Source organism: Apteryx rowi, unplaced genomic scaffold (genome assembly GCF_003343035.1).
Source record: "Apteryx rowi isolate R43461 unplaced genomic scaffold, aptRow1 scaffold_23, whole genome shotgun sequence".
Lineage (NCBI taxonomy): Eukaryota > Metazoa > Chordata > Aves > Apterygiformes > Apterygidae > Apteryx > Apteryx rowi.
The window spans coordinates 168,537-193,241 of record NW_020448641.1 but is presented as its reverse complement, the minus strand read 5'-3'; the positions used below and the strand labels follow the sequence as shown (position 1 = coordinate 193,241).

The following is a 24,705-nucleotide window of genomic DNA, read 5'->3' as shown; positions in this document are numbered from 1 at the left end:
GTGCAAACTGTGTCAAGACGATTGGCCTTGTAAAAGCACTGGTGTCACTGTGGTGTGAATTAGGAATGGTTTAGGGGGAGAGACTTTCAAAATGTCTTAGTGGATATTTATAGCTAATAGTGACCATTACTTAGGAGGAAAACACTTTTGTAGCTTTAATATATTAAGTGACCGTATTTTTGATAGTCTTTGATATCTGCCTCAGTCTTTCCTTCAAATGCTGTAAGACTTCATTTTAATACCTTGCCATAAATATACAAAACCTCTGCTAGTGGTTAAAGTGTCTCATTCATAAAAATATTTAGAAATGCATAATCAGGTAGAGAAAGTGAAAAATCTTTATTACAAAGGTGCACAAAAGATAATATTTAAAATGTAGTGCCCTTCCTATGCATCCAACAAGTCTCATTAGACCTTCAGGTGTAGCTCTATGTAGCTTGATTAAATGCAGTTTGGTCAGCACGGCTGGGTGTTAGATCGCTGCACCAGAGGGGCTGCAGGAAACACTGTGCCAGGCCAGTCCTCGGAGCATGGTCAAGCCCAGGAAGCATCACGTAATTCTCCTGCCTTGCAAGTAGGTCCAAACCTTGCTGTGTCACGTGATTAGCTTTGACTAGAAATTGCTGTTGCTTTGTCTTTACCTGTAGGGAAGTTCTACAGTGTATTCTCAAGCAGTAAATTCTCTAAGTGATAAATCTAAAAGTCAAAAAAAAAAACCACAAACATGAACTTGAGTGTTTACAGCATGGTGTTTGAGCATTTAAACTAGAATATACTGAGCCTCACTAAAAATGTTATGCTCAAACTGTCTGTGGAGCTCATTAATTTTCTTGCGTTCAGGCTTAACGAAGGACTTGTTAGTAGCCAAGTTATGAGCTTTGATATAAAGGAGTTAATATATGGGAGGTGTTACTGCTTTGTGTTAGTGTATGTTGTATAGACTGGGATGGTCCAGCTGCTGCTAATGGACCCTCTCTGGCTGTTGCATGTTTCTGGGATGTTTCCATCCAGCTGGCCAGAAGTCGTAGAAGTTTTGACAGTGCTCGAGCATCCAAATGGCTCCTGTGCCTACACGTGCTGCAGTGCGGAGGAGGGAGGTGGTGCTGCTGCCAGGTCCACATGATGCAAAGACATGGGACTGGTGACCTATTTTCTCTGGCACATGTTTGGTAAGAACATAGTCTGAAACTCTTCCAGGCTGTTGAACTTATTCTTTTTTCCGTGGTTATAGCCTCTACAGTAGTTGACTGTGATAAGGAACAGCTGTGACTGTCTATAGGTATACCATTACAGTGGACATCTTTAGGTAAAGCTTATTCACTAGGGCTAGAACTTTGCAATGCAGAAGAACTGGGAGACATGCAGGATCGGAATATTGGGGAATAACGTAGGCAACTGAGTGGCACATGTTCACCAGGAGACTGCTCCCTGGCCTGGGACACTCACCTTCTCATAGCTAAAGTCTTGTCACTCCTTGTCACTCTTTCAAAAACTAACATTAGTGATGCTGTTATGTAGTGTGATACCCTTTCACAAAGAAATGCATGGAGATACCATCTCTATGTAAGACACAGAACAGCTGTTTGGTGGTAGCAGTCCTTGGGCCAAAATTTTCCAAAGCACTCAGGTTCCATTTGGGCTAGTTAGATTTTTAGATTTTTTTTTTACTTGTTTATTGAGTGGTGATTAATACTTAATTCTATAAGCCATGGAGGGAGAGAGTCAATATGCAATGAGCTGCACAGTGCAATGTGCAGTGGGTACATTATGCACAATCCAGGTCTGTTTCCTTCTCAAGACAGCTGACCTGGATCGTTACTGCTTCCAGAAGTGCTAGACTGTTTCTACAACTGCTGGCACAGTGTTAACTGTGTGTGTCAAGTTAGATAAGAAAAATGAATAACAAATAGCAAAATAAAAGGTCTTTCACTAGCAGGCAAATGCATAAATATAGAAGGTTCTGTAGAACCTAACATGCCATCAAAACAGATATCAAATTCCTCCTTAGCCACTGAAGTGGTGAATGTTTCCAGAGGTATAAAGGTTTCTGCAGACYGTGTCTGGAAATGAATCGGAAGACTAATCACAACCAAAAGAAAAATTAGCAAACTGGGACAAGGGTGGCTTTATACAGAAACAAAACTGTTTGATTAAACATTAAAACCTTCAATTTCATTTTCACTGTTTTAGGAAGCAATGCCATTATACTAGGGACATAGTTCCTATAATATAACCAGGATCTTGCATTACCATTCAGTTGTCAAATCAAGACTTAATTTTCTTCTTTGCTTTGAACTTAATTTATGATTCCCTGATCAACTGTCAGAAGTTTCTCTACTTACTCTTCTGCTTTACAAGGAAAAAAGCTTGTATTTCCAGTTCGTATGGAGGAGGACAGCAGAAACTCATTACTGATTTAGTGCTATGATTTTATTAACAGTATCTAACTGGACAAAAACTTGGTTATAAAATAATTTGATAAAAATCACTTGTGTTGAATGAAATACCATCATGTTAGCTTCAAGTCGATGACTTGGGTGAGAAATATGCTTTCTCGTTGAACATGGAGGAAATGTATTTAATAGGGGACAATCACGATTTGCCTGTTTGAATTGGGTCAGGATATATTAAYGAGCACTTGTAAATCACAGTATCTAGCTGTTGCACAGTACTTTCCATCAGTGGATCTAAAACCCTTTATAGGGGATGCCAGGGTTGTTGTACAAATTTACAAAAGGATAAACTGGAGCAGGAGGTTCTCCCAGGTAATGCAGGGATATCCTGGGAGCAGACTGGGCTCCTCTGGGTTTTGCAGCCAGCTACACAGTGCCAGAAGTTGCTGATAGCCTGCTTGCATGCACACATTTTTTTCTTCCAGCAAGGAAAACAAGCTGGCTCAGTCACAGACTAGTCTTAATCTCTTAAATGTGCTCCACTCTCACTGCAGCCTGGTTTGCCCTGTCCATAGCAAAGGGAATGGTGTGTGTTCTCCTGTATCCCTTTCCTGAAGGAAGTGCACTCTGAGCACTCTGCCAGTCTGAAATGCCGTCTGTTCGGGAAGTAGCTTCAGGTGACCTGAACCTTAGGGAACATTCCCCTGCTTTCAGGACTGTGTCCTGAATTTTGGCTCAGAGTGCCCCATAGCGCTTTGTGCTATATCCAGATTGGTGTTTTGGATTCTGTGCATGAAGCCACACGTAGGTATGAGTACAACTGATGGCCGCAGTCGCTGTGGCCCTGCAGGGAAATAAAGCACCAGGCCGTGCTATGGCAATTGCAGCTATGAACAAATTGGGTGGGTTTGGGCTGTTCTTCAGACTCAGCTGTTACCGCCTCTCAGTTTAGATGTGGTTATAGTCTGTCTTTCTGTGCATGCTTTCTGTCTTTGAAACACATGCAGCAGCTGAAATCTCTAAACTATGTCCTGACCTGACTTTGGAGCTAGCCCTGCTCAGAGCCAGACACTGGACRTGGATGTCCTCCAGAAGTCCCTCTCACCTCAGCTTTTCTATGACCCTTCGATCCAAGGAACCTGCTCCATTTGTTGTGGCTCCTTGTAAGCTGTTACCAAAGCGGAGCCAATGCTGACCCAGTGCTGCGGCTGTGTGAAGCCTCCCAGGGCCAGGATGCTGGGGCCAGCCCTGCAAGGAAGCCCCAGAGATGCTCTCCTTCCACCAGCTCCTCGGCCAACAGTGAGGGCTCAACCAGGTAACGATCTCGGGTTCAGCGTCCGCTATGCTAGACTAAGGCAGGCTATGGGCTGACTTATTTTGGTGCGCAAATGCTGTACTACCCCTTAGCCGTTACCCAGTCAATCTCAACTGCTTGTTATATGGCATAATGAAGACAGACTGGATTACCTGTAAGAAGTAATAGCAAAAAAGTGGAGCATGAATTTGATAGTTATCTTGAAAACCTCTCTAATATCGCTAAGCTGGATATAGTAATTGAAAACTTACAGCCTGTTTTTCAAAATGTTTATTTGACAAAACCAATGCTTTTCCACCAAAACATGGATTTTTTGAATTGAAAACTGAAATACTTGTTAAATGTTCTCRGTACTGTTTGTTGGGTTTAGGTTTAACCTTTAATTTTTGAGATCAGASAGTCTCCATCCTAGATGTGGGGAGTAATTACATCACAGGTAAGTTAAAACCATCTCAAATTGTACTGGCATGAAAAAAAACCATATCTTTATTAAATGAATAATTCAAAACTTAAGCTAGAATAACTAATAAAAGATATGTCCTTGTCTATTTAAAACAGTGAGGCAACTCAGTGTTTTTCTGTGAGACACCACAGAATTTATTACAAGTCTCAAAATCATATTTGAAGTCTAGCACTTAGCCTGAGAGCAAACTCTTCATAAAGCAGAGGTCAACAAACACTAAGGTGGAGCAAAAGACCCAAAGACCTGTATGACTCAAGTGCTTGGTGAAAATATTGTAACCCATCGTCCTGAAACATGTCCCTAGTGTGCAAAAATGAACATCCCTATATATTTAGGTAGTTCATTCATTTTGCAACTAGGCCGAACACTGTATGTATTAGAAGTTTCTGTTGCGCTAGGCTCTTCTGTATGGGAACAAAAAAGGGATGCTATAGTGTCCCAGGACTTATGTTTCAGTGATGCTACATACTGAACTGGGAAATGCACAGACTGACCGGGTCTTTCGTTTTACCAGGTGAACCTTAGAGCAAGAACAAAAGCATAGCTGTCAATGTCTGACACTGAAAGGGGTTACTTTGTAAATGGGCATTTTGTTTCAGTCATGGCATCTACACTGTGTCACAAAACACAAACATGATGGGTTGATGTGTCAAGTTATATTTTCCTCATCTTTGTGCATCTCATTAGATAAGTGAAAAGCCTGAAGTCTTGAACTATTAGCTAGCATCATCTGAAGAGGCCAAAGCATATGATTTATTTTTTCCAGATAAGGACATGTGGAGAATAAGTACTCTTGGTTAGCTGAGGCCTTTTTGCCTTTTCCTTTTTTCCCTTTTTTCCTCCAAGTATATAATAATGAAATGCTAGTCAGATTTTGTATGTAGTTACAGAATAACAGGATTTCTTTTGAAGACTGAGGATTGAAAAAAAGACGCACAAAACCAAAAGCAGTAAGAGTATGGTGCCTTCCTGCAGAGCTGTGGGGGAAGGAGCATCATTGGGCCTCATTGCTCTCTCCAAAGGTAAAGAACTTGGTGCGACTCTGTCTGCATAAGGTTGCCAGCACTGAATGTTGCTTAAATAGAAATGTGAACAATATAACAAAAAAAGGAGGTTTGAACTTAACTTGCAAGGAGTATTTCCCTAGTGGGGGCATCCCTTCTGCATGCAACCCTTTGGTTGCAATCCTGGGGATTGATCAAGAGGCCACAAAGCCCTACAGCAGAATGGCATACACACCCCTCAAACTCTGATTAGGACTTCAATCCATAGTTTAGTCTGAATGTTTGAATATGGGTCAAATTTGAAAGTCCTTCACTCCCCAGACAACTGTCCTTAAAAGAGCACTAYTGAGGAAAAGTAATTTGTAGGAAGAAGTAATCTGTATTTACTTGCCAGGCTGTATTAACTGCAATAGGTGTTATATGTAATACAATTCTTCACAGGTTGTCTGTTTCTTATTTGTTTCTTATTATATATATGGGTCCAGTGAGCCATATCTAAACACAGTAGAATTTGGAACAAAATAGACTTAGTCCAATGGATTTTCTTCTCTATTTCTCAACCCATGTGACTGCTTCAGACCAGGTCAGCCAACTGGAGGAAGGAAAGAGAACAGTGTCGTGTTTATTGCTGCTGCTTGGTAACAGTTTAAAACTCAAATGGATATGTAGAGTGTTTGAGCCTTTGATTAAAAATTCAGGAGTCTTGGGAAGCTTGTGACTCTGAAAGCTTCTTCGCATGCTGTGCAATTATTGCTCTGTTTGCAACTCCTGCAAACAAACTTTGCCATTTGAATAAACACAGTTTTGTTGACTTTGCTTATGTTTTTTCATGTATTTTGCAAAGTTACTATGGGTAGTTGCAAAATGCAACCAGGCTTTGTCTCCGTAATTTCCTCTGGGTAGGAATGGCATTTTATAAGTGATGCTGGGTTCAATGCATACACTGAATGCTTTTTTGCACATTCTCCATATACTGAGGTACATTTTGTCTTCTGGTAGGTGAAACTAATGAGCAGATATTTTTAGGCTGTGGAATGTGTGCCCTGGTGATGGTTCAGGGTTGTGGCACATAGTATTGTATTATTTGAATAGAAAAAAATCTATTATATTTGTGATTGCTGGTGACAGAAGGAAATCCAAATGCAGAGGAACAGTCTGTATGTTCACCACACCAGAGAGCTACTAGGAATTTCTCTTCCTTGTAGCTTTCTCCAAAATACACTTAGTTACTGAGACTCTCCCCATGAAGTGGGCTATGCCCCTCAGAGGTACCCAAGCAAAACAGGCATTTCCAACAAACTAAAAGAAYGGGCTGTTTCAAGTGTCTATCCATTGCAGACCATGTAATGATGATGACATTGCTGCAGACTGTAGTATGGGAGTGCTGAGCCATGAGAGCCAGCAGGGGATGCACCTGTCTGCATCAGCTGGTTGCTCACCTTTGCACCAGGGACTTTAATGACACTGGTAAGTTTGGGCTCCTGATAGAAAATCCRTTTAGTGGTCAGTGATAGTCAATGCTTCTGTTGTTCTTCATGGAACTTGACTGAAGTCTTAACTATTTATTAGAGTCTGTGGTGACTTCCCCAGCCTTTTCCTCTGCTCTTTTGTTTTTTCTCTGAGACTCCCCTAACAGGGGATTACTTTCATAAGGCATTTTATTCTGTCTCTTACAGGAAGTTTTGGTAGCATTTTGTCCATGCACCTCAGCCTTAAACAACTTCAGTGAAAGAAGTTTCAGGATACGTTTATATTAAAGAAACCCAGAGAAATGTGAGGAACCTTTTGTTCCTGCAGATAAATCCAGTAAGACTTCCCAACCGAAGATGCTCCATGATAGAGACATCAATGTGATGTGTCATCAAATGGAAGATGGGAATTTAATGTTTTTGCTTTTTCCTCGGGAATCTCTGGGGTAGACGCTACCACTTATAATGCCATCAATCTCATATCATGAACTCTAGCCATGAGAAGATAAGAGTTGGTTCCAAACAAGCATAAATAAATCTCAAGTAGAAGGCAAAGTCATGCTGTTTGATTTATACACTAATGAGATGCCATTGGCCAGATAGCTGATTCTTACTGACTTTTTTCTTCCCTCCCCTGTCTGTCCTCCCTCCTCTCCAGGAGAGAACTGCTCTGAAAAACTACCCAAGGAACAAGAGACCGTCCAAAGTCCTGAGGCTCAGACCTGAATCCAGAGTTCACCGACATGCATAAATGCTCAAATTTAGGTTTTGATTAGAAAGTAAGAGATGGCCACTACTTCTCATCCAAAGCCAGTTGTGAACACCTAGCTAAAGAAATGGACATAACCAAATACATAAGCCAGTGGTGTGCATATTGCTTCAGAGTAAGTCTAGATTTTTAGGATACAGGTATATAAATAACCAGCATGTTTCACTCGCTTTAGTACCATACTTCCGAGTAGGATTGCAGGTTCCCCAAAGGAACTGGAGCACAGCATAGAGCTGCGCCAGGTTTTCACTCACTCGGGACTCATGTCCCTTTCTTCCAGCTGTCTCCAGGACCGGCTCTGACTGCTGCGTGGAAGAAATCAGTGCCATGAACTATGTGCAATTATTAACAGCTGCTTTGTTACAAAAATCAGTTTAAATTTAAAGTTGAATGTTGTGGAAAGAGGTTGTGATGATTACAAGAGACATTTTATTTGGTTAGTTTTTGTAGAGGCTTGCTCTGGTTGCTGTTGGATGAATAGTTCAGTGCAGATCCAGCTCCCCCGGGTATAGGAGGAGCTGAGTGCTGCTGCCCCAAGGATGGGGACAGGTGACTTGTTGGGAGGTTCTGTTTGGCACCGTTTCCCCCAATCCTCAACAGCTTTTATACAGTGCCCGAGGTCCTGGGCTTAACTGTGCTTTGCAAAGCACCATGCTATCATAAATTAAACAGTCTTACATGCTCAGATGAGGCCCCAAACTGCAAGTTATTGTTAATGTCTTAAGTAAATATCGCCTGAGTGCTTGCTCACRAATGATTTCCTTTTCTGATGCTTAATATGCAATTTATTTGAATTATATCCTTATTCATAGTTAATAGAACATGTTTTGTTTAGCTACCAGCTTTTTTATATATTGCTGGTTATTAAAATTCCTGCAACTATGCTGATATCTCTTCCAGTGTGGAACACCTCTTTTGTACACAAATTTTTTCTTTTTTACAAAAGAAATCTCCACTTAAGTGCTTTTAATAAGCAGGAGGACAAAATAATTCCTGCCTGTTGCTCAAAAGGGCAAGAGCAGGCCAAAATGTTTCCATTATTATAGTTTTGTGTTTTCTGAGACTACTTCAAATGTGTAAGTGCTGGCTTTTAGCTGCATTTTAATTTTCTTAACTGCTGAAAAAGAAAGGAAGGAAGAAATCAGTTTAAACAGTTGCCAACATCTGGAGTCTCTGTACAGGCACATGCACAAAATAAGCAAAGTGGTCACCTAGAAACAAATGTTTTGGTGACACAACCTGATTAATTGGAAAAAATGAAAGTCACTTTATTGATGACTTTTGCATTGGCTCTTGATGTTCAGRCTGTTTATTTAGACAAATTGTCTTCCCATGATCATCCAGAATTTTAGAAATTATGTTGTATGGAAGTACTTTGCAATGTCTTTAACTGTATGGTACTGCACATGAGTAGCAACTCAGTCCTCTCATCGTATRTATGATCTATGTACCGAATACATATATACACACATACATATATATCCTACATACATGTATAGTACATGCAAATGTTCTTATGCTATGATAACTTCTGTTGAAGTAATTTACAACATTTCTGCTACTTTGATTCCTTCTACATGGTAATGACTTTGTGTAGTGGCTAAAATCTAATGCTGTCCTTAAAGAAAAGCAATAATAATAACTTTCCATATATAGTAGAAGCCTAAATATAGGTCATGTTTTGTTCTCACTGAGTATGGTATCATATTTGTTCAGGGAAAAGGGGCAAAAAGTCAGGGACAGGTATTGTGTGTATATAGTCTATTTGTCAGAAAGTGGTCCTGTGTGTTAAATGGTATTATCATTTTTTTAAACTTCATTTCCCTAGAGCTCTTACTTTATGAGGATCTCAGATGGAAGGATTTAAATCTTCATTAATTAGATACTATGGTAAACAGGTTTTTCAGTAGATATTACCATTTTGAGGACCTTTCCATTTATTTGAATCTTCGTGGCTCAATCTTTTGGTTCCTGGTCTAGTTATTCAAAACCATTATACATCTACATTTTAATGACAACTAGACAATCCCTTGAGCAAAGAAAGTCTTCTGTAATGTCATAACAGCTCTATACTGCTCGAGCCCACCAATTTGCATGTACTTGTGGTCAAGGGGCTACTTAGAGCAGCTTTTAGGCATCAGCAAAAATTCAACACGCTGTAGAAAATCACTGTCCTGTTTCTGTTTTTTTTCAGACAATTTTAAATTACAAATCCTCTGGCAATAAATTTTTTAAAATACTGCTATCCAGTATTTCTGAATTTGCCTAAGACATGAACTTGTATATAATCATTTGTATGCTCTATTAAACCCCTAGAAACATTTTGCCACTGAGATAGYCGAACAATGATTTGAGCTGAGCAGTTATTTTCCCTATTCAAAGTTTAAGGAGGATATTGCAGAAAAAAAATATATGCAAATGCATATTCCACATGCCTGTAATAAGATAACACCAAATTAGGTCACAAGACCTCCAGACCCTCTAATTCTTATTTAATTCCCTGCCATTACAAGGTCATGGCATTAACACTGCAATCTTTCTCTCATAGTGTTGCATTTGGAAGCTTTATGATCTTTTGGTCCAGTTGTCCTGTTCATCCTGAGAAATCAAGAGTCTGACATCGATGCAGGTCAGGGTAAGATTGGGTAGCACTAATTGTGAAAACAAACAAAAAAACTCCCTATAATATTCCAGGCCCCTCCACCTGTTCTAATTAAAACTTAACTAAACCACATCCTTCTTGGGGACAGAGCAAATCCTTCGCGGCCACTTCTAGGAACGAAGGCCACTGCTGCTAGTAAGAAGGCATCTTGGGTCTGATTTTCACATGCTCCAAAGCATCCGAGTGGAGTAATTCAAGGACACCACTCAAAGTATCAGACTGACTTCACAGCTCCTTTCCATCTCTRTCTTAGGGGACTGGTAAGGTCGGGACTGGTTCACAAACCGCCACATGCGACTCRGGCACTGGGTCTGTTCTCACCATGGTTCTTGTCATCCCAATCTTGTCTTACRGCTGGAATTGCTGCAGACGTCTTGCACGAGTGCTGCTCCTCATGTGTCCTCCTTGCCTCGCTGGCGGCGTGGTGCCTTCTCAACCCAGCAGCAGGTTAGCCGCAGCCTGAGGCTCTCTGGTTGTCCATCCGCTCACCTCTGATACGGCAGCGCCTCGCGAAGGAGGCRAGTCGTGCTGTGACTCCAGCTGTGCAAGCGAAGCCAGTAACGGGTCGGATGTGTGAAAGTCCRGAAGGAGGAAGTTGTGCATGAATGAAATGGAAAATGCCTGACATCATAGGAAAGTAGTAACCTAGATCATTTATAAAAGGAAATGAAGATCTTGTGTTATAATGCTGGAGAACAGCCGTTGCTTTAAACGGAGGCTTCGGACCCAAGCCACTCCTGTTCTCTCTGTGGTCATAAGGCAACRCTTTGTCTTTCTAAATTGAACTTGCATTGATTTCAAAAAAAGTCTCACAACAAAATTGCAAAAGAATAGTATATTGTTTGGACAAAAAAAAAAAAAGCCTGCAGTGCAAGAACAGTAGCAAACGCAGAGATGAGCAGCCCTCCRTGCTGTAAGAAGCGCAAATGCTATAAATTGTAATAAGAGCATGTCACAGAGAATCACTTTCAGTCATAAAACTGGCCTGCCGAAGAAGCAAAACAAGGCAAGAAAACAGGTAACCAAGACGATATGAGAATGTTAAAGGCTCTTAAACATAGAGGAAGCACAAAATGAAGACAGAGAAGGCATTTAAGCTGCAACCAAAAATCATTACTCATACAAACAAGCTGAACAACATGAAAGCACAAAACAACAAAACAACTGGAAACAACAGTTTTCCAGTCTTCAAGGAGGTGTCAGCATACAGTCAGATTCGCACTGCAGAGGAGCGTGGATGCTGCCTCCTCCGCTGTACGCCGAGGTCTGCTCAACGCGGTACCTTGGGGACCCTGCGCCRCTCGGTCTGAGGAACAGGCGGCCCACGAGAAGGACCGACGAACTCGAGACCACAGCTCCGGTTTCATTCTGACACTCGGGAAAATTTAAATCATGTATTGTTTCAAATGACACAATTTTCAAACTTGATTTTAAATGTGTGGTGCGGCTCTTCTGCGGTCATCTACAGGCAACAGAGCTATGCTAAACCACACCCGACAGACCTGCTGCTGGCAGTTTAATGTTGCTGTGATATCATCTTTCCTTTATTTATGATGCTTGTTTTTTTGTTGYTGTTTTTCAATATTCCTGTTGAAAAAGTATAATTTTGTGGCTATTTTTGTTCCTGGATTTGGCCTGCTTAAGCTTTCTCTTCCATTGCAGTTGCATATATACTAACAGTTTAAAAATATCATCATTATCTTAGTTATGATAAGTGGGAGCTAATTTTTTTTGCATTAGAAATATTCTGAAATTCTCCCATGTGTACCTCTTTCTGCCAGTATCCAGGAGCCCTTTTAATTCCGTTCATGTATACAAAAGGATTTTAGCCCATGCTAACAAAGTGCTTCCTGCACAGAGCAAAGCAAACATAAATCCAGGTGGTGCTGCTCGTCCTTGTCCTCACTCACCCCTGTTCTTTGTTCATGTGCTGTACGTGGTCTGTGTCCAAACTGTGACCTCCCAAGTCGGAAGCTGGTTTGCTTTTGTGTTTTTGACTTTGCCTCATATTTGAGGGCTCTGGTCAACAATTACARTCCCCAAGAGTTGCCTCGGCAGAGGCGCAGCTAGAGGATTCCCGTATTCGCGGGGTGTGTGGTGGGGTAGTGCCGGGCGCCCCTTAGATGGGAGCACCCCAATACCTGTCATGTGCCGTGTCTCATCGGGCCGTGGAGGTGACAGTGCGCCTTATGCTCGCTTGCCAAGCTAAGTAACCCCACCTGCTTATGGTCATTGAAGAGGAGTTCAGATACAGCTGGTCGGTTTTCTCAGAAATATGTGATTCGCTATTAATTTTCCTATCCACACGCTGTCTGTTGTCATGACGTAATGATTTGTTCGTTTTTGTGCATTTGCAAGCTCTGTCTTTAGGACACAGTGGTGCATCTTTGAGTACTAAAGGTGTGGTTATAAAAATCATCGTGCCTTCACCAGGGATATCACCTGTACTGTCTGCGATAGGAACTAACTGGAACTCTGCTGAATAGCACCGAAAGCTGATTTAACGTGTAGCTTCTGTTTGGGGGCTGTGAGTCGGCGCAGCTCAGATGCGGAGGGAGGTTTACACTGGAGTCTCACTGCACRTTCGGCCCCGCTGTGATGCTGCGGGGCTAATCCTGTCCGGCAGCCCTGCTGCAAGCAGCGAGTCGGGGGAGCCTGGGCTCTGCCGTGCCCTGCRGGAGAGATCCCGCCGCCCGCGCTGTTCGCACAGGGATTGCTCCCTTTCACGGTGCAGGAGTTCGGGGCAGGAGCCGAGCAAACACTTCGTTTTCCCACACAGACTAGGGGCATCTGAGGGATATTTCTGCGCTGCTGTTGGCTGCCGCAGGAGGAGGAAACCTGCTGCTCCYGTAGCTGCAGAAGAGGACACGGTATCGGCTGCAGCTGGGGAAAGGCAGAAGGCTGCGGTCCCTCTGAGATCCTCCTGCTTACCTCTCTTCCCACGTTCCCTGCACGGCGCTAAACTTCCCTCTGATCGACTCTTCGTTCCTGGGCTGTCACTGGAAGGCAGAAGCTTGGAGGGTTTGTTCACATTTCTATCAGAGGCAGCAAATTTCTCCTTTTAATCCYGGACGCTATTTATAGAGTATAAATATTATACAGTATCATTTTTTTTCTAGTGAGAGAGGAAAATATGGATGTATTCCCAGCGCCTGCAAACAAGTCGGGGCTGCCTGGTCCCTCTGGCCTGGCTGGCTGGGACCCCTTCCGCCACCCCCTGGCCTCCGTCCAGCCSTGGCACTTCAGGCTGCTGGCAGCGGTGATGCTGGTGGTGACCTTCCTGTCGCTGGCTGAGAACCTGGCCGTCATCCTGGTGACCTCCAAGTTCAAGCAACTGAGACAACCCATCAACTACATGATAGTCAATTTGTCCGTGGCTGACTTCCTGGTTTCATTGACTGGTGGCACCATCAGCTTCTTGGCCAATCTAAGAGGTTATTTTTATATGGGACGCTGGGCTTGTGTGCTGGAAGGATTTGCTGTCACCTTCTTCGGTAAGCTTGGTTTTGTTTGTAGATGTATGTTCTTTTCCCTCAGCCGATGCCTTAAAGAGAAGTTTCCTTCAAGATCATGTATGTGCTTAGACTCAAAAGGCAAGTGTYTTCTCCTAGCTGCCCTGCAGCTTCCACAGTTACCGAGTTTACGCACCTTTGAACTAAATTACTGCGTTTCCAYGCCTTTGAACTCCCTGGATCTTTCCCCAGTTGCACGTATCCTGTAGTGGATGTTGTGTTAGTGGATAACACATATCGCTGTCACTGTCATAAATCAGTGGCTTCCTACATGTAGGCTGTTCATTGCATGTGTTTAATGTACACATTAAGAGAAAAAGCTTACTAAAAGAATATATTTAACAGCTTTTTTGTGGCAAAACAATGGCAGAAAAAAAGCCTTGTCATTAGGTCACTTCTCTGCATCAAAGCCRTTGCTAGGAGTGAACCGAAAATACTTATGTACAGCAGCCACCTGTACAAGGGGTAAGAGCAACCCACGGCAAGTGATCCCTTATGGAGATCCCTTGTGTTTTAGGGGCAGCTTGCCTATTCCAGAAAAGTGCCAAAGCCGGTTCAGCTATTCCCAGCATGTATTACAGCAGCTGCTTTCTGGGATTATTCTGCAATATTAAGTACTTCAAAATATTGCTAATGGATCATCAGAGGATTCATCTCTTAAATGATGGAGGTTTAGTTTTTTCCCCTCAGAACTTTATTGGTGAAATCAATTTCCATCTCATGACCACCCACATGCTTGTTATGATGTTCAACACATSTGTAGAACTTTTATTCTCAAAAGTACTTTGTAAACATTAATTCATTAGATCTTACCTTTCCCCCCCTAGAAATATTATCCTATGTGAAACGATGGGGGAGAAAAAAAGGGCAGAATCATTGGCATATAAATGCGATTTAAGTTCTAGCTCTGAACTTGTGCCAGGGGACTGCACTTTCCACACCTCCTTTAAAAGCTCATCCCTAAATGTCTAGATCAGGAGCTCTGTGGCTGCTTGTGGAGTTTGGTCCTTCTGTGGTATCAGAAGGATTTTAGGAGTAATCTTAATGAATTTCTGAGCTTGATCCTTAGCCTGAAAAGGAGTCCCACAGTTGCTCTCAGACTGGTTTAGCTACGTAGAGGAGATATCTGCAAAGGGCAAAGCTACTTAATCGGTTTGTGCATGTGTGTAAGGCCTGTCCCATGGAAAAAGATCAGGCTATCTCAGCATTTTAGTGACCACCTAGGTAATACCTGACTAACAAACTTATAATTTGAGGTTGTGGGCAGCTGTCAGTAGGTTAGAGTTTGAAATATGACATTTCTTGTAAAGCTAGCATCTTCAAGACACSTCTTGGTTTATTAACTTGCAAGCTACACATAATTTGCAGCTTCTCAGAGTAGGACTGAGTGAAAGCAGAAGTCATCATCAGTTAAATGGTCCACTGAGCTGCTTGCTTTTGTAGTCGCTATACYGTAGACTGACAAACGAGGCAAGTACGAAAATTTTGTGCTCTTAATAAAATGTTAAAATAAGTACACATGAATTGCACATGCTTTCACAGCTTAGGTTGATGGAAAAGGCTCCTGATGTGGGACAGAGTTTGCTTTTCAGTGAATCTACCTGATTTTTCATGCTGGCTGTGTTTTCTTTACTGTAGGCATCGTTGCTCTGTGGTCTCTTGCTCTCCTGGCTTTCGAGCGGTACGTTGTGATCTGCCGCCCGCTGGGAAACACACGTTTGGAGGGAAAGCACGCAGCCCTCGGCATTGCCTTCGTGTGGAGCTTCTCTTTCATCTGGACCATTCCACCGACCATGGGCTGGAGCAGCTACACCGCCAGTAAGATTGGGACCACTTGTGAACCTAACTGGTAAGGCCATTCTTGCAGCAAATGGTAAAGGAATAAAACCRGCAACTCAGAAATTCTCAGGAGCAGGGGTTTAAAGAAAGCACTTAAAGATGAAGCATTTCTGCAACAACAGATGTAGAGAAAGTTGAAACAAAGCAGAGAAAAATTTGTCAAGAAAAGAGCAGGTTTAAAAAAAAAAGAATATCGTACTATCTAAGAGGAGCAGTCTCCATCACTAATGAAAACAACTGTCCCACACCCTGTGTTTTAGTCAGGATTTAATGATGACAAAGAAACAGATTTTCATAAGACTGGATAAAGCCTGAGCAACCTGTTCTGACCCCCCAGTTGGCCTTGCTTTGAGCCGGAGGTCGGTCTAGATGTCCCTCCCACCCGAATTGTCCTATGRTCCTGTTCTGATCCCATGAAGTAGATGCACTGCTTTGCACGAATCGCTAGCATGATCACACTCGTCAGCATGCTAGGAGCCATGTTAAAGTAACTGTATGCTAAGTAGCCTATAATGTGAGAATAGTTATAGAAGGAAACCACTGAGGCTGAGAGTTCTGTGCATCTCCATGCGTTTTTGTAAGATTTAGTGAAACGCTGTTTGTCACGTATGCAGACACCAGTGCTGTGCTACCCCCCAGGAGAGGCGAGTGCATGGCTGCCAAGCCGTCCCCGATGGGACTGTGCTGATCCCCACGGAGCGCCAGGCATCCCTCCGCTGGGAACCACCGGCCAGTGCCTGTTTTGTTTAGAAACAGTTGACAAAATGCTAGTGATATCTTCAAAGAGCAAAATGAATCCTTCAAGAAAATCATAAGAACTTGTATGAATAATATGTATAAAATGTATTCTGTGTTTTATTCAGGTACTCCCGAGCTTATACTGATCATACCTATATTATTACATTCTTCATCACCTGCTTCATAGTGCCTTTATTGGTGATTTTGGTGTCCTATGGAAAATTAATGCGGAAGCTAAGAAAGGTAAGAAGAAGCACTTATATGTAAATTTTGAAAAGTCATATGTATGCAAGCATTTGGGATGTTCATGTTTTGTAAGGTATAAGCAGATAAAATTTCCAGGCAGCAAATGCACTCAGTTATTATGCCTTGATAAGTAATCATTCTTACATGCAGAAATTCATGCTATGGTTAGAAATRATCTTTCAAAGCATGTAGTTTGGACCATTTATTGGTACATCTTGTTAGCCAAACATCGTAGGAATGGAAGAACATGGCCAYGTCACAAATACAGAAACTGAATAAGCCAATATTAGTCTATTTACAATTGTACTTCAGTTCTGTGATGCTTCTGAAGATTTAAACCTGCTTAAGATCATGACATTTGTAAACTTTAAGAGTGCTGGCTAATGCTGTGTAATGCTTACATGCAGAATTAGAGGTAGCACCTATAAATAACATAATGATGTCTAGTAAATAAAATACTAGGTTCTCCAAGAATATTTAAGAGACTTAAGAAATGCTTTTGAATTTTATTTAATAATTATACTGACCTGCTACAGCACAGAATCTGCAAAAAGCAAAAAAGAAAATGGCAATAGAACAGGAGAATGCCTACTACTTTTAGTAGGTTAATAAGCTAGTTATTATACTAGTTTAGGACAATATTGTTGTTTCTATTTACTGCACTGCTGCATTGTCATAGTCCTTCAGGAATAAATCTCAGCAATTGCGCTGCTCGGTCAGGTTGAGTGTGAACGTCCTGTCTCACRCTCCCCAGGAGCTGTCACAGGCTGAGCACATGCCTGGAGACCCAGGGTGCCCCATCACTGATGCTTTAACTTAAACCAGCTGGTTGGTGCCCATCTTTGCTGCTGGCTTTTCGTGGGTTTTACAGAGGTGTTATTCCTGTCCCAGCTGGACCCTGTTACTTTTAACAGTTTAAAACAGACTGGCGTGGAAAGGCTAACTGCCTGTGATATAGTCCAAAAAACTGTAATTTCCATGAGGCTGTGTCACACAACTAAGATCACTTTTAACTATCTGACTGCAGCAAACAGAGACCTGGGTGCCAGACTCGGGGTCCTGGTGTCCTCCGCCGACCCCTTCCAGGATTTCAACTCCCGGGCCCCAGGGCTGCCGCTGTTCAGACCTTGTCCTCGGGGACGTGATGTTTTCTCAGGTCCTCAGCCCCAGCCACCCTGCTGTTACAGCTCCAACAGCAGGTTTCACTGCAACTGCAAAAGTAATGGAAGAAATGAATTTATAGGAAACGGTTTAATTAATAATTTGCAATGGCAATAAGTGCCTAAGGCAGTATTCCTCTGTCAGTGCCAGTGAATGGGTCCTTATCAGTCGAGCATCCTCTGATTTTGAGGGAGGAGACTCTGTTCTCATCCACGAGCAGCCATAGTTAGGAGGAAGGGCAGACGGATACGAATGAGATGGGACAGAGTCAAAAGTGCCATCCAAGAGAGAACAAAAAAACACACCTGAGCTGCTGCCATATTCACCACCATGTTTCTCTGTTTACCTACCCAAGCAGAAAAATTTTGGAGCTTGTATGTGGAGGGCAGGTATGTGCTAGGTGTCCATCTCCACCCCGTCTGATGTCTGTCCCCAACATGCTGTCTTCCATCAGCACCTGTTCCTGAAGCACTTAKACATCAGAGTTTTTCACTCTGTGATTTGTCTGGGTGCTGGGTAGACACCATCGTTCACAAAATCAAAGCTTCTGCCTGGTGATGTGGACGGCTGCGTCTCTAGTCCCATGCACGCCAGTTCATATGCTCTAGCAGCGCCTTTTACACTCCTGTGGACAACCTCTTAACGTGCCCTGCTCGCTGAGGTCCCTTCACCTGAAATGACAAAACGGCAGGTGCCCTCCCCAAACCTGAGGTTTCTGTAGTTGCTTCCCTKTCCCACTGCCTGCCCTCCTGCTTGGTGGATCCGGAAGGCGAGGCACAAGCCCGGCCGTCACAGCGGCTCCTGGTCGCCCTGGCACAGGGTCCCTCGTGGCCGCGTTACCTATCGCGGCGCTGGTGCATCGCCCTGGGCCCGCAGCATGCCGCACTGGGCTGGTTCGTCCCTGCCTGTGTCCCCTTTCCTCCTGCCTGCCTTGCCTTCAAAATCAATGCAGGATCACTAGTAACCACYTATCTCCATCATTTCAAATATAATATTTTTATTCATAAGCTCTCCCACGGTACTAGTAACAGGTAAGCAGCTGTTGTTCCCCTCCGGAGGTGACCGTGCTTCAGCCAAGAGGAAGTCAGGTCCTCTCTCTCTTTATATACGGTGTCTTAGATTGCCTCTGCATGAAAAATTGCTATAGAAATGTTATATATTTTCTGTCAGGGATCATTTTATATTTGCTCAGCATCTAACAGCCTTCACTGATGTCTAAGAACTTGTAGGTACTACCTCAGTTCATTATTGTTGTTGTTATTATTTCTTAAAACGATATTTTCATTGCCATTTGTTTCTATAACCGCCTGCAGATACCCCCATTTCTGTCACAGCCATGATCATATTTCCAGTCCTCATTATTTCAGAATTCTGAATTTATTACTGAGATTTTTTTTTCAACCTTAAGGTTTAGTTTGGAGTCACAAAGCATGTTTAATAAGAAAAACATATTATTGTAAATGGGTTAGGAGGTATTTATTCATTTCAGGYTTTGCCGTTTCAGATGTTCAGTGATTTGTTTCATTTTGCTAATTAAACCAACAAAACTCTTCATGTTAAATAGCAAATTCAGCCAAACCATCTGTAAAAGAAGCACAACTTTCTATGCAGGTGAAGACGTAGCCTTTGAACCCCCCCTCACCCCGGAGGTGCGTCTATCCATCATTAAGTAATAAATACGTTAAATTATCTGAGCGCAGTGCGAGGGGAATGGGGGAAAATGTCTTCAGCTCTAACTATAGAAATCAGTGCAGGATCACTAGTAACCGTTGTTTTAACCATCTATCATCTCCATCATTTTCAAATATAATATTTTTATTCACAAGCTCTCCTCCAGAAGGAAAGTGCTTGTGTTCAGGCTTGCTACCTGCTGAATGACTTGCCATGGCAGCCTTCCTGCTCGGTAATTAAATCAACATTTTGCCTTTGACTAAACCATTGCAACTCTGCTCCTGCACTGCCTCCCCAAGGCAGTCGCCAGCTCCGCTGCCGGATTTCAGCGCAGCAAAGTCTGCAGTTCAAGGCAAGTGCTTGTGCTTAAAGGCAGAGCCCTGAATGGGAGGGAGCCTGGAAGAAGCTTGAAACCGCTGAGATTTGTAAAAAGATCTCGCAAGGACAGTGCTGTGGTTGGACTAACTGATGCAGAAGGCAGCTTTGTAGGTGAGAGTAGGGCTGGTTGGCCCTAAGGCTGGTTAAACGCTGTGTTTGCATCTCAGTTCTGCCTTGTTACGGAATTGTGCTTTTCACTGTATTTTGCTGTGCATTAACTAGTGTCAGGATGCATTTCTCAGAAACACCGCAGATTTGCGGAGGGGAAGAGCAGGCTACTGCTCCTGCCAGTACGGATCAAATGCTCTCGTTGGTTTTCTTGCAAGCCGAGACTTTATTAGACTTTGTGCAGATCTGTAGCTGCTGTAAACAGAGGAAGCTCTGAATTTACCCCTAAGTTTTGTCTCATATTTTTAGAAGTAACATCTTGTACTACTGCTAGTCACTCACTGGGGGTCATGACGTCCTGTCGCCTGGAGCTCTGTGAAGGGGGCCGGAACCCGTGTCTGTCTTGCCTAAAGTCRGGGGTGCGAATTCTCACCGCTGGCATTTCAAGGTCTGCACAGCACCACCCCGGGGGGGCTGCGGCAGCCCCCGTGAAGCCGCCCGGGCTGCGTTCGCTTTTGCGGGTCAGCGGCGGGGCTGTGCCATAGCCGCACTCTGAACGACTTGCGAGCGTTGGCCCTGGCACGGTCGCACCTCTGACGGTGAGGCACTTGGGTTCCTGCATCAGCGATACACATCCCTCAGCAGGAGCATCAGCAGCCGTGGTCTGGGAACAGYGTCCTCCCACGCTGGTCCCGCCCCCCGCACGGCAGATCATTCGCCTTCCCACCAGCGCTGCTGGATGAGGGCCTGGTTGGTGGTTTTCTGGAATCTCCTGTCTTGTCTTTAAAGGTGTCAGAAACGCAAGGCCGGCTGGGCACTACCAGGAAACCTGAAGGACAGGTGACTAGAATGGTTGTCGTGATGATCGTTGCATTTCTAATCTGCTGGACGCCGTACGCTGCCTTCTCTGTCCTAGTCACCGCATGCCCGTCCATCGAGCTGGATCCTCGGCTGGCAGCAATTCCGGCTTTCTTTTCCAAAACAGCTACTGTTTATAATCCAATTATTTATGTCTTTATGAACAAACAGGTACTGTATACTCTCAAAATGTGTCTTTAACACTCATGTTGTTATTTTATTTGTCTTGCTCTTTAATTATTTCTATCTGCCTACACAATAGTTAAGTAGCCTTGCAACACTCGGCATTTAGAGCTGAAAAATCGTCATATATCTGCTTACTGGAGTGCAGCATAAGCTTCTGAGCACTATTAAAATATGAATCCTAATAATTATGTTTAGATATTAGCAAGGGAAATCAGCTGTTACTGAACATCAGTTATTCTGGTTTCTGCATGAAAATTCTATTTTCAAGACTGTCCCATTACATTTCTAGAATTTTTTAGGAATGTATCACCAGTGAATTGATTTTGAAGTGGGGTGGAAGGTGTCCGTAGTTTGAATTTGTGTTAGGGAAATGCTGCATTTGCAGTTGTGTGCACAGGGAGTGTCGAAACATTGCATGTCTCTATGAGACTGAGCCGTTTTGTCYGGAGTGGGAGCAGAGGATCGGATGCAGAGGAGGAGAGTGGACAAGGGGACGAACCAGGGTGATCAGTATTCACTGTGGTAACAGGCATGRTAATAAATGTGAAAAGAAGGTTTATACAATAAATGTAGTTACTAGGAATGGTAGCATCAAGCAGAGCATAGGGGTGTAAATGGAAAGAAGAAAAATACTGGAGTGAAGGTTGAATGAAAAGCAGTGAATACATTTATTTATTTATTTAGTCGTGTAGAAAGAGCAGCTGCTCATCTCACATCCTATGGACYGTACCCTGACTTCCCAGTGCAGGGCAGGAGTATGTTGGTCTCACTCTGCTCATGGATATGAACAAGATAGAAATAAACCATTTTTGAATATATGGATGTTAGCATATGAAAGCAACTTATGAATCTGGAGAAATAACCAACTAATCTGAAATCCAGTCCTGTCTTGAAATTCTTAGGTGTGGCTCGTAATAAGCAGAAGAGGAAAATGATTTTTTTTTTTTTGAGTAAGGCTTTCCAGTAGCATGGGTCTTTTCAGAACATTAATATTTCTCAGTTTGAGAGTTCCTYGTGATGGCACAGGCCATCCATTTTATGGGGCTATTTCTGTATATTCCCAACTGACTCATGAGAGAATTTCCAAGCGAATTTCACAGACTGCTTCATAGAGACATTCTAAAATTCCTTGTGTGTTTTGACTGATCTCCTTTGTTTCAACTTTCTAGTTCAGGAAGTGTCTGACTCAAAYGTTCAGCTGCAGTAACAGAGACCGCAGAGTCCAACGTGAACCCCGCTTCAGAGAGAGCAATGCTAACCTGGGACAAAAGAGGCAGTGAGATGTCCCCCATGGCATCACGTACCACTGTTTCTAGCAGGAAAACTGGAGATGAATACAGAAATTGCCRTTCTTTTGCTCAGTTGGCAGCTTCAGAAAACAAAATCTGTCCCATGTAGAGAGGGGGATATGATCACTAATGCAGTGCTACAGCATGAGTCCTGTCCACTGTCTTCCTTTTCCCAATCATAGCCTGCTAGTGCCTGGAAATAATGCCGGAGGAGCCAGTGCCGCTACGTAAGAGCATGGGTGAGTCTTACACTCGTGACTGCTCCTTAGTCAGCTGGACAAAAGCATCAAGTGGCATGTGGCTTCAATGCACTAATGGTAAATAAACAATATTTAGCATACAGCTGACTCAAGTTCAGCCACGTGGAGGTTCAGGGAGAGAYGGGTCTGAGTGCTTCTTGGATTTTTTTTGTTTGTTTGCTAGTTTAACTAGAAAAGCAGAGAAAGCCTGGGTGCTTCTGTACATCTGTCCTTGATGAGAATCTCATCTGGGGCACTAAAATCTCTAGCAACTTGGACAAGCCACCCAGRCTCCCAAGCATTATTTCACTAAAATAAGCCCTATCAAAAGCCATTCATAGCCTCCCTCTGCATTCCCTCTTTGTCAAGAAAATCTTCTGTGCTCATCACAACCTTTGAAGTAAATTAACTCATTTTTAGGCGAGAAGGCTCTAGAGAATAGCAAAGTACAACTGTGCAGGAACGCTGGAGAAAGGGCCAGTAGTACYGCTTCAGGTTGTGAAGCTGAACTTTGCAGGACAGGCTTTTCCCTGTAYGTGCTTGCTCTGCGCAGAGCTATCATGTTCTTGAGATCATGTAGCTCCAGGAGACCRCTATTATTTTTGTTTCTTAGCAAATATAATTTCTGAAATGCCTAGCTAGAAAATACAAAGGTTATGTATGTGCTGTGCCCACATTATGTTGGAGCCTGTTGGATGTCTGTATTTCTTTTTGTACACATTTTTTGCTTTTCTCTCACTTCTGAGCCAGGACATGCCTCTACGTCGGCGTAAGCAACATCCAGGCCCAGCAGGCAACTTGCAGCAGCTGATGGCACCACATTGCTGCTCTCCTCTGAGTAGCAGTTATGCCTCTATCCCTTCAGTCCTTATATTCCTGTTTCTAAGTCATGTCCTCACCACTTTCAATTGAGATACTGATCCTGGGACAAACCATTATCATGTATTTCACCTTGGATAGCAGCAGTAGGGAGTACAACATGAATAYGTTTTTCATAAACAGTGAACAAGAACAGAACTTGCCAACTTTTATATATGTATTTCATCTCGTGTACTTAATATACACAACAATATGCAGCAATAAATTAGCTTTAGCTGAACATCACTTACACACTTGCAAAATCAAACTAGGCTATGCGTGTAGTAAGTACTTTTGGTTTTAGACAACTCTTTGGTGAACATCACATGAAATGCTACTAAGTTTTGACATAATAGATTTTATATCCTGTATTATTCCTATACTTAACCAAACGCATCCTAGAGGAAAAGGCAATGGTTGACTGTGCTTGCATTAGTAAATGCTTTAATATGGAAAAGCCTTATTTCTAGATAAGAAGTTAATGCAGTGCCAGTAGAAACAACAGTTGTTTCCATGGTGGTAGAGTGTATCTACGTTAACTACATACCGCTCAGGCCTTAGCAATAGACATGTGACGCAGAATCAGTCAYCCAGTGTTCAAGTCTGGTTTTACTTCAAAAAAATTAAAATTTCTTTACTCAGAAAAGACATTTTGCTTAGATTTTTTCTTCTAATTTTATTTTATTAAGTTACAGTTTGAAAAGCGGTACTACTCTGACAAGGTGTGACAAGCTGCCTGCTACGCCTGGGGTCTTGCCTGGTCCCTGAGCAGCAGCCACATGCCCAGAGCTGAAAGCTGTTTCTGCAGCCAAYGGGATGCTGGCAGAGCAGGAAAGGTAACTTGGCTGTGCAATGCCAAGCACCTCCTGGACCGCTGATCCCGCTGAAGGCTGACGTCCTCACCGAGCGGACAGACACCGCAGCCCGGGGCAGAGGGTAGGTGCCGGCGGGGGTCCTGCCGCCACGCTGGCTGCCCCTTGCAGCATGCGCCCCAAGGGACCCGTGCTATATGTGCAGAGTAACTCGGGCCCCCACTGCCCCATGACTTCGTGCCCACAGTTTGCTGTGGCTCTGTGAAACCCAGAGGAGGAGGAGGAGTGTAGCCCAGGTCGCTGGCTGTCACAAGTATACGCTTTGAAAGCAAATGCTTTGGAAATACTGTGAGACAGGAAGGATAAGGAGTTTGATTGTTATTTTTTTGTAATGTAATGTACAGCTTTTGCTCATTAGTTTATTAAAAAAGCAAGGTATGATTTGAAAGCAAAATATGCTTGCATTTAAGACTTAGATTTTCTTTTTCATGCATGTGTTGACCTAGGTTAATCACATGTTAATGGCAAGAGATGCATTAAATCATGAGAAATTGGCAGAAGTGTTAGTATTTAATTAAAAGTAACAGAAGTATTTTATCTCCTGAGAATCTGAGGATATGTAGAGTACATCACTGCATTTCAAAATAAAACAATCAAAATTTAAGTAACATCAAAGAAAAACACCATGTAAAGAAGGCATGGAAAAAAAAATCCTAGAAAATAGCAAGTTAAAAT

At 42.9% G+C, this 24,705-nt stretch overlaps 1 protein-coding gene across 1 annotated transcript; it reads left to right on the top strand.

Annotated features, from left to right (window-relative positions):
* The first annotated feature begins 13,208 nt into the window (after nucleotides 1-13,208).
* On the top strand, nucleotides 13,209-22,052 carry LOC112966025 (opsin-VA-like). The gene is made up of 5 exons (XM_026065661.1): nucleotides 13,209-13,569; nucleotides 15,226-15,436; nucleotides 16,290-16,407; nucleotides 20,518-20,757; nucleotides 21,942-22,052. The coding sequence occupies exons 1-5, from the start codon at nucleotides 13,209-13,211 to the stop codon at nucleotides 22,050-22,052; spliced, it is 1,041 nt and encodes a 346-aa protein (XP_025921446.1).
* The last annotated feature ends 2,653 nt before the right edge of the window (nucleotides 22,053-24,705 follow it).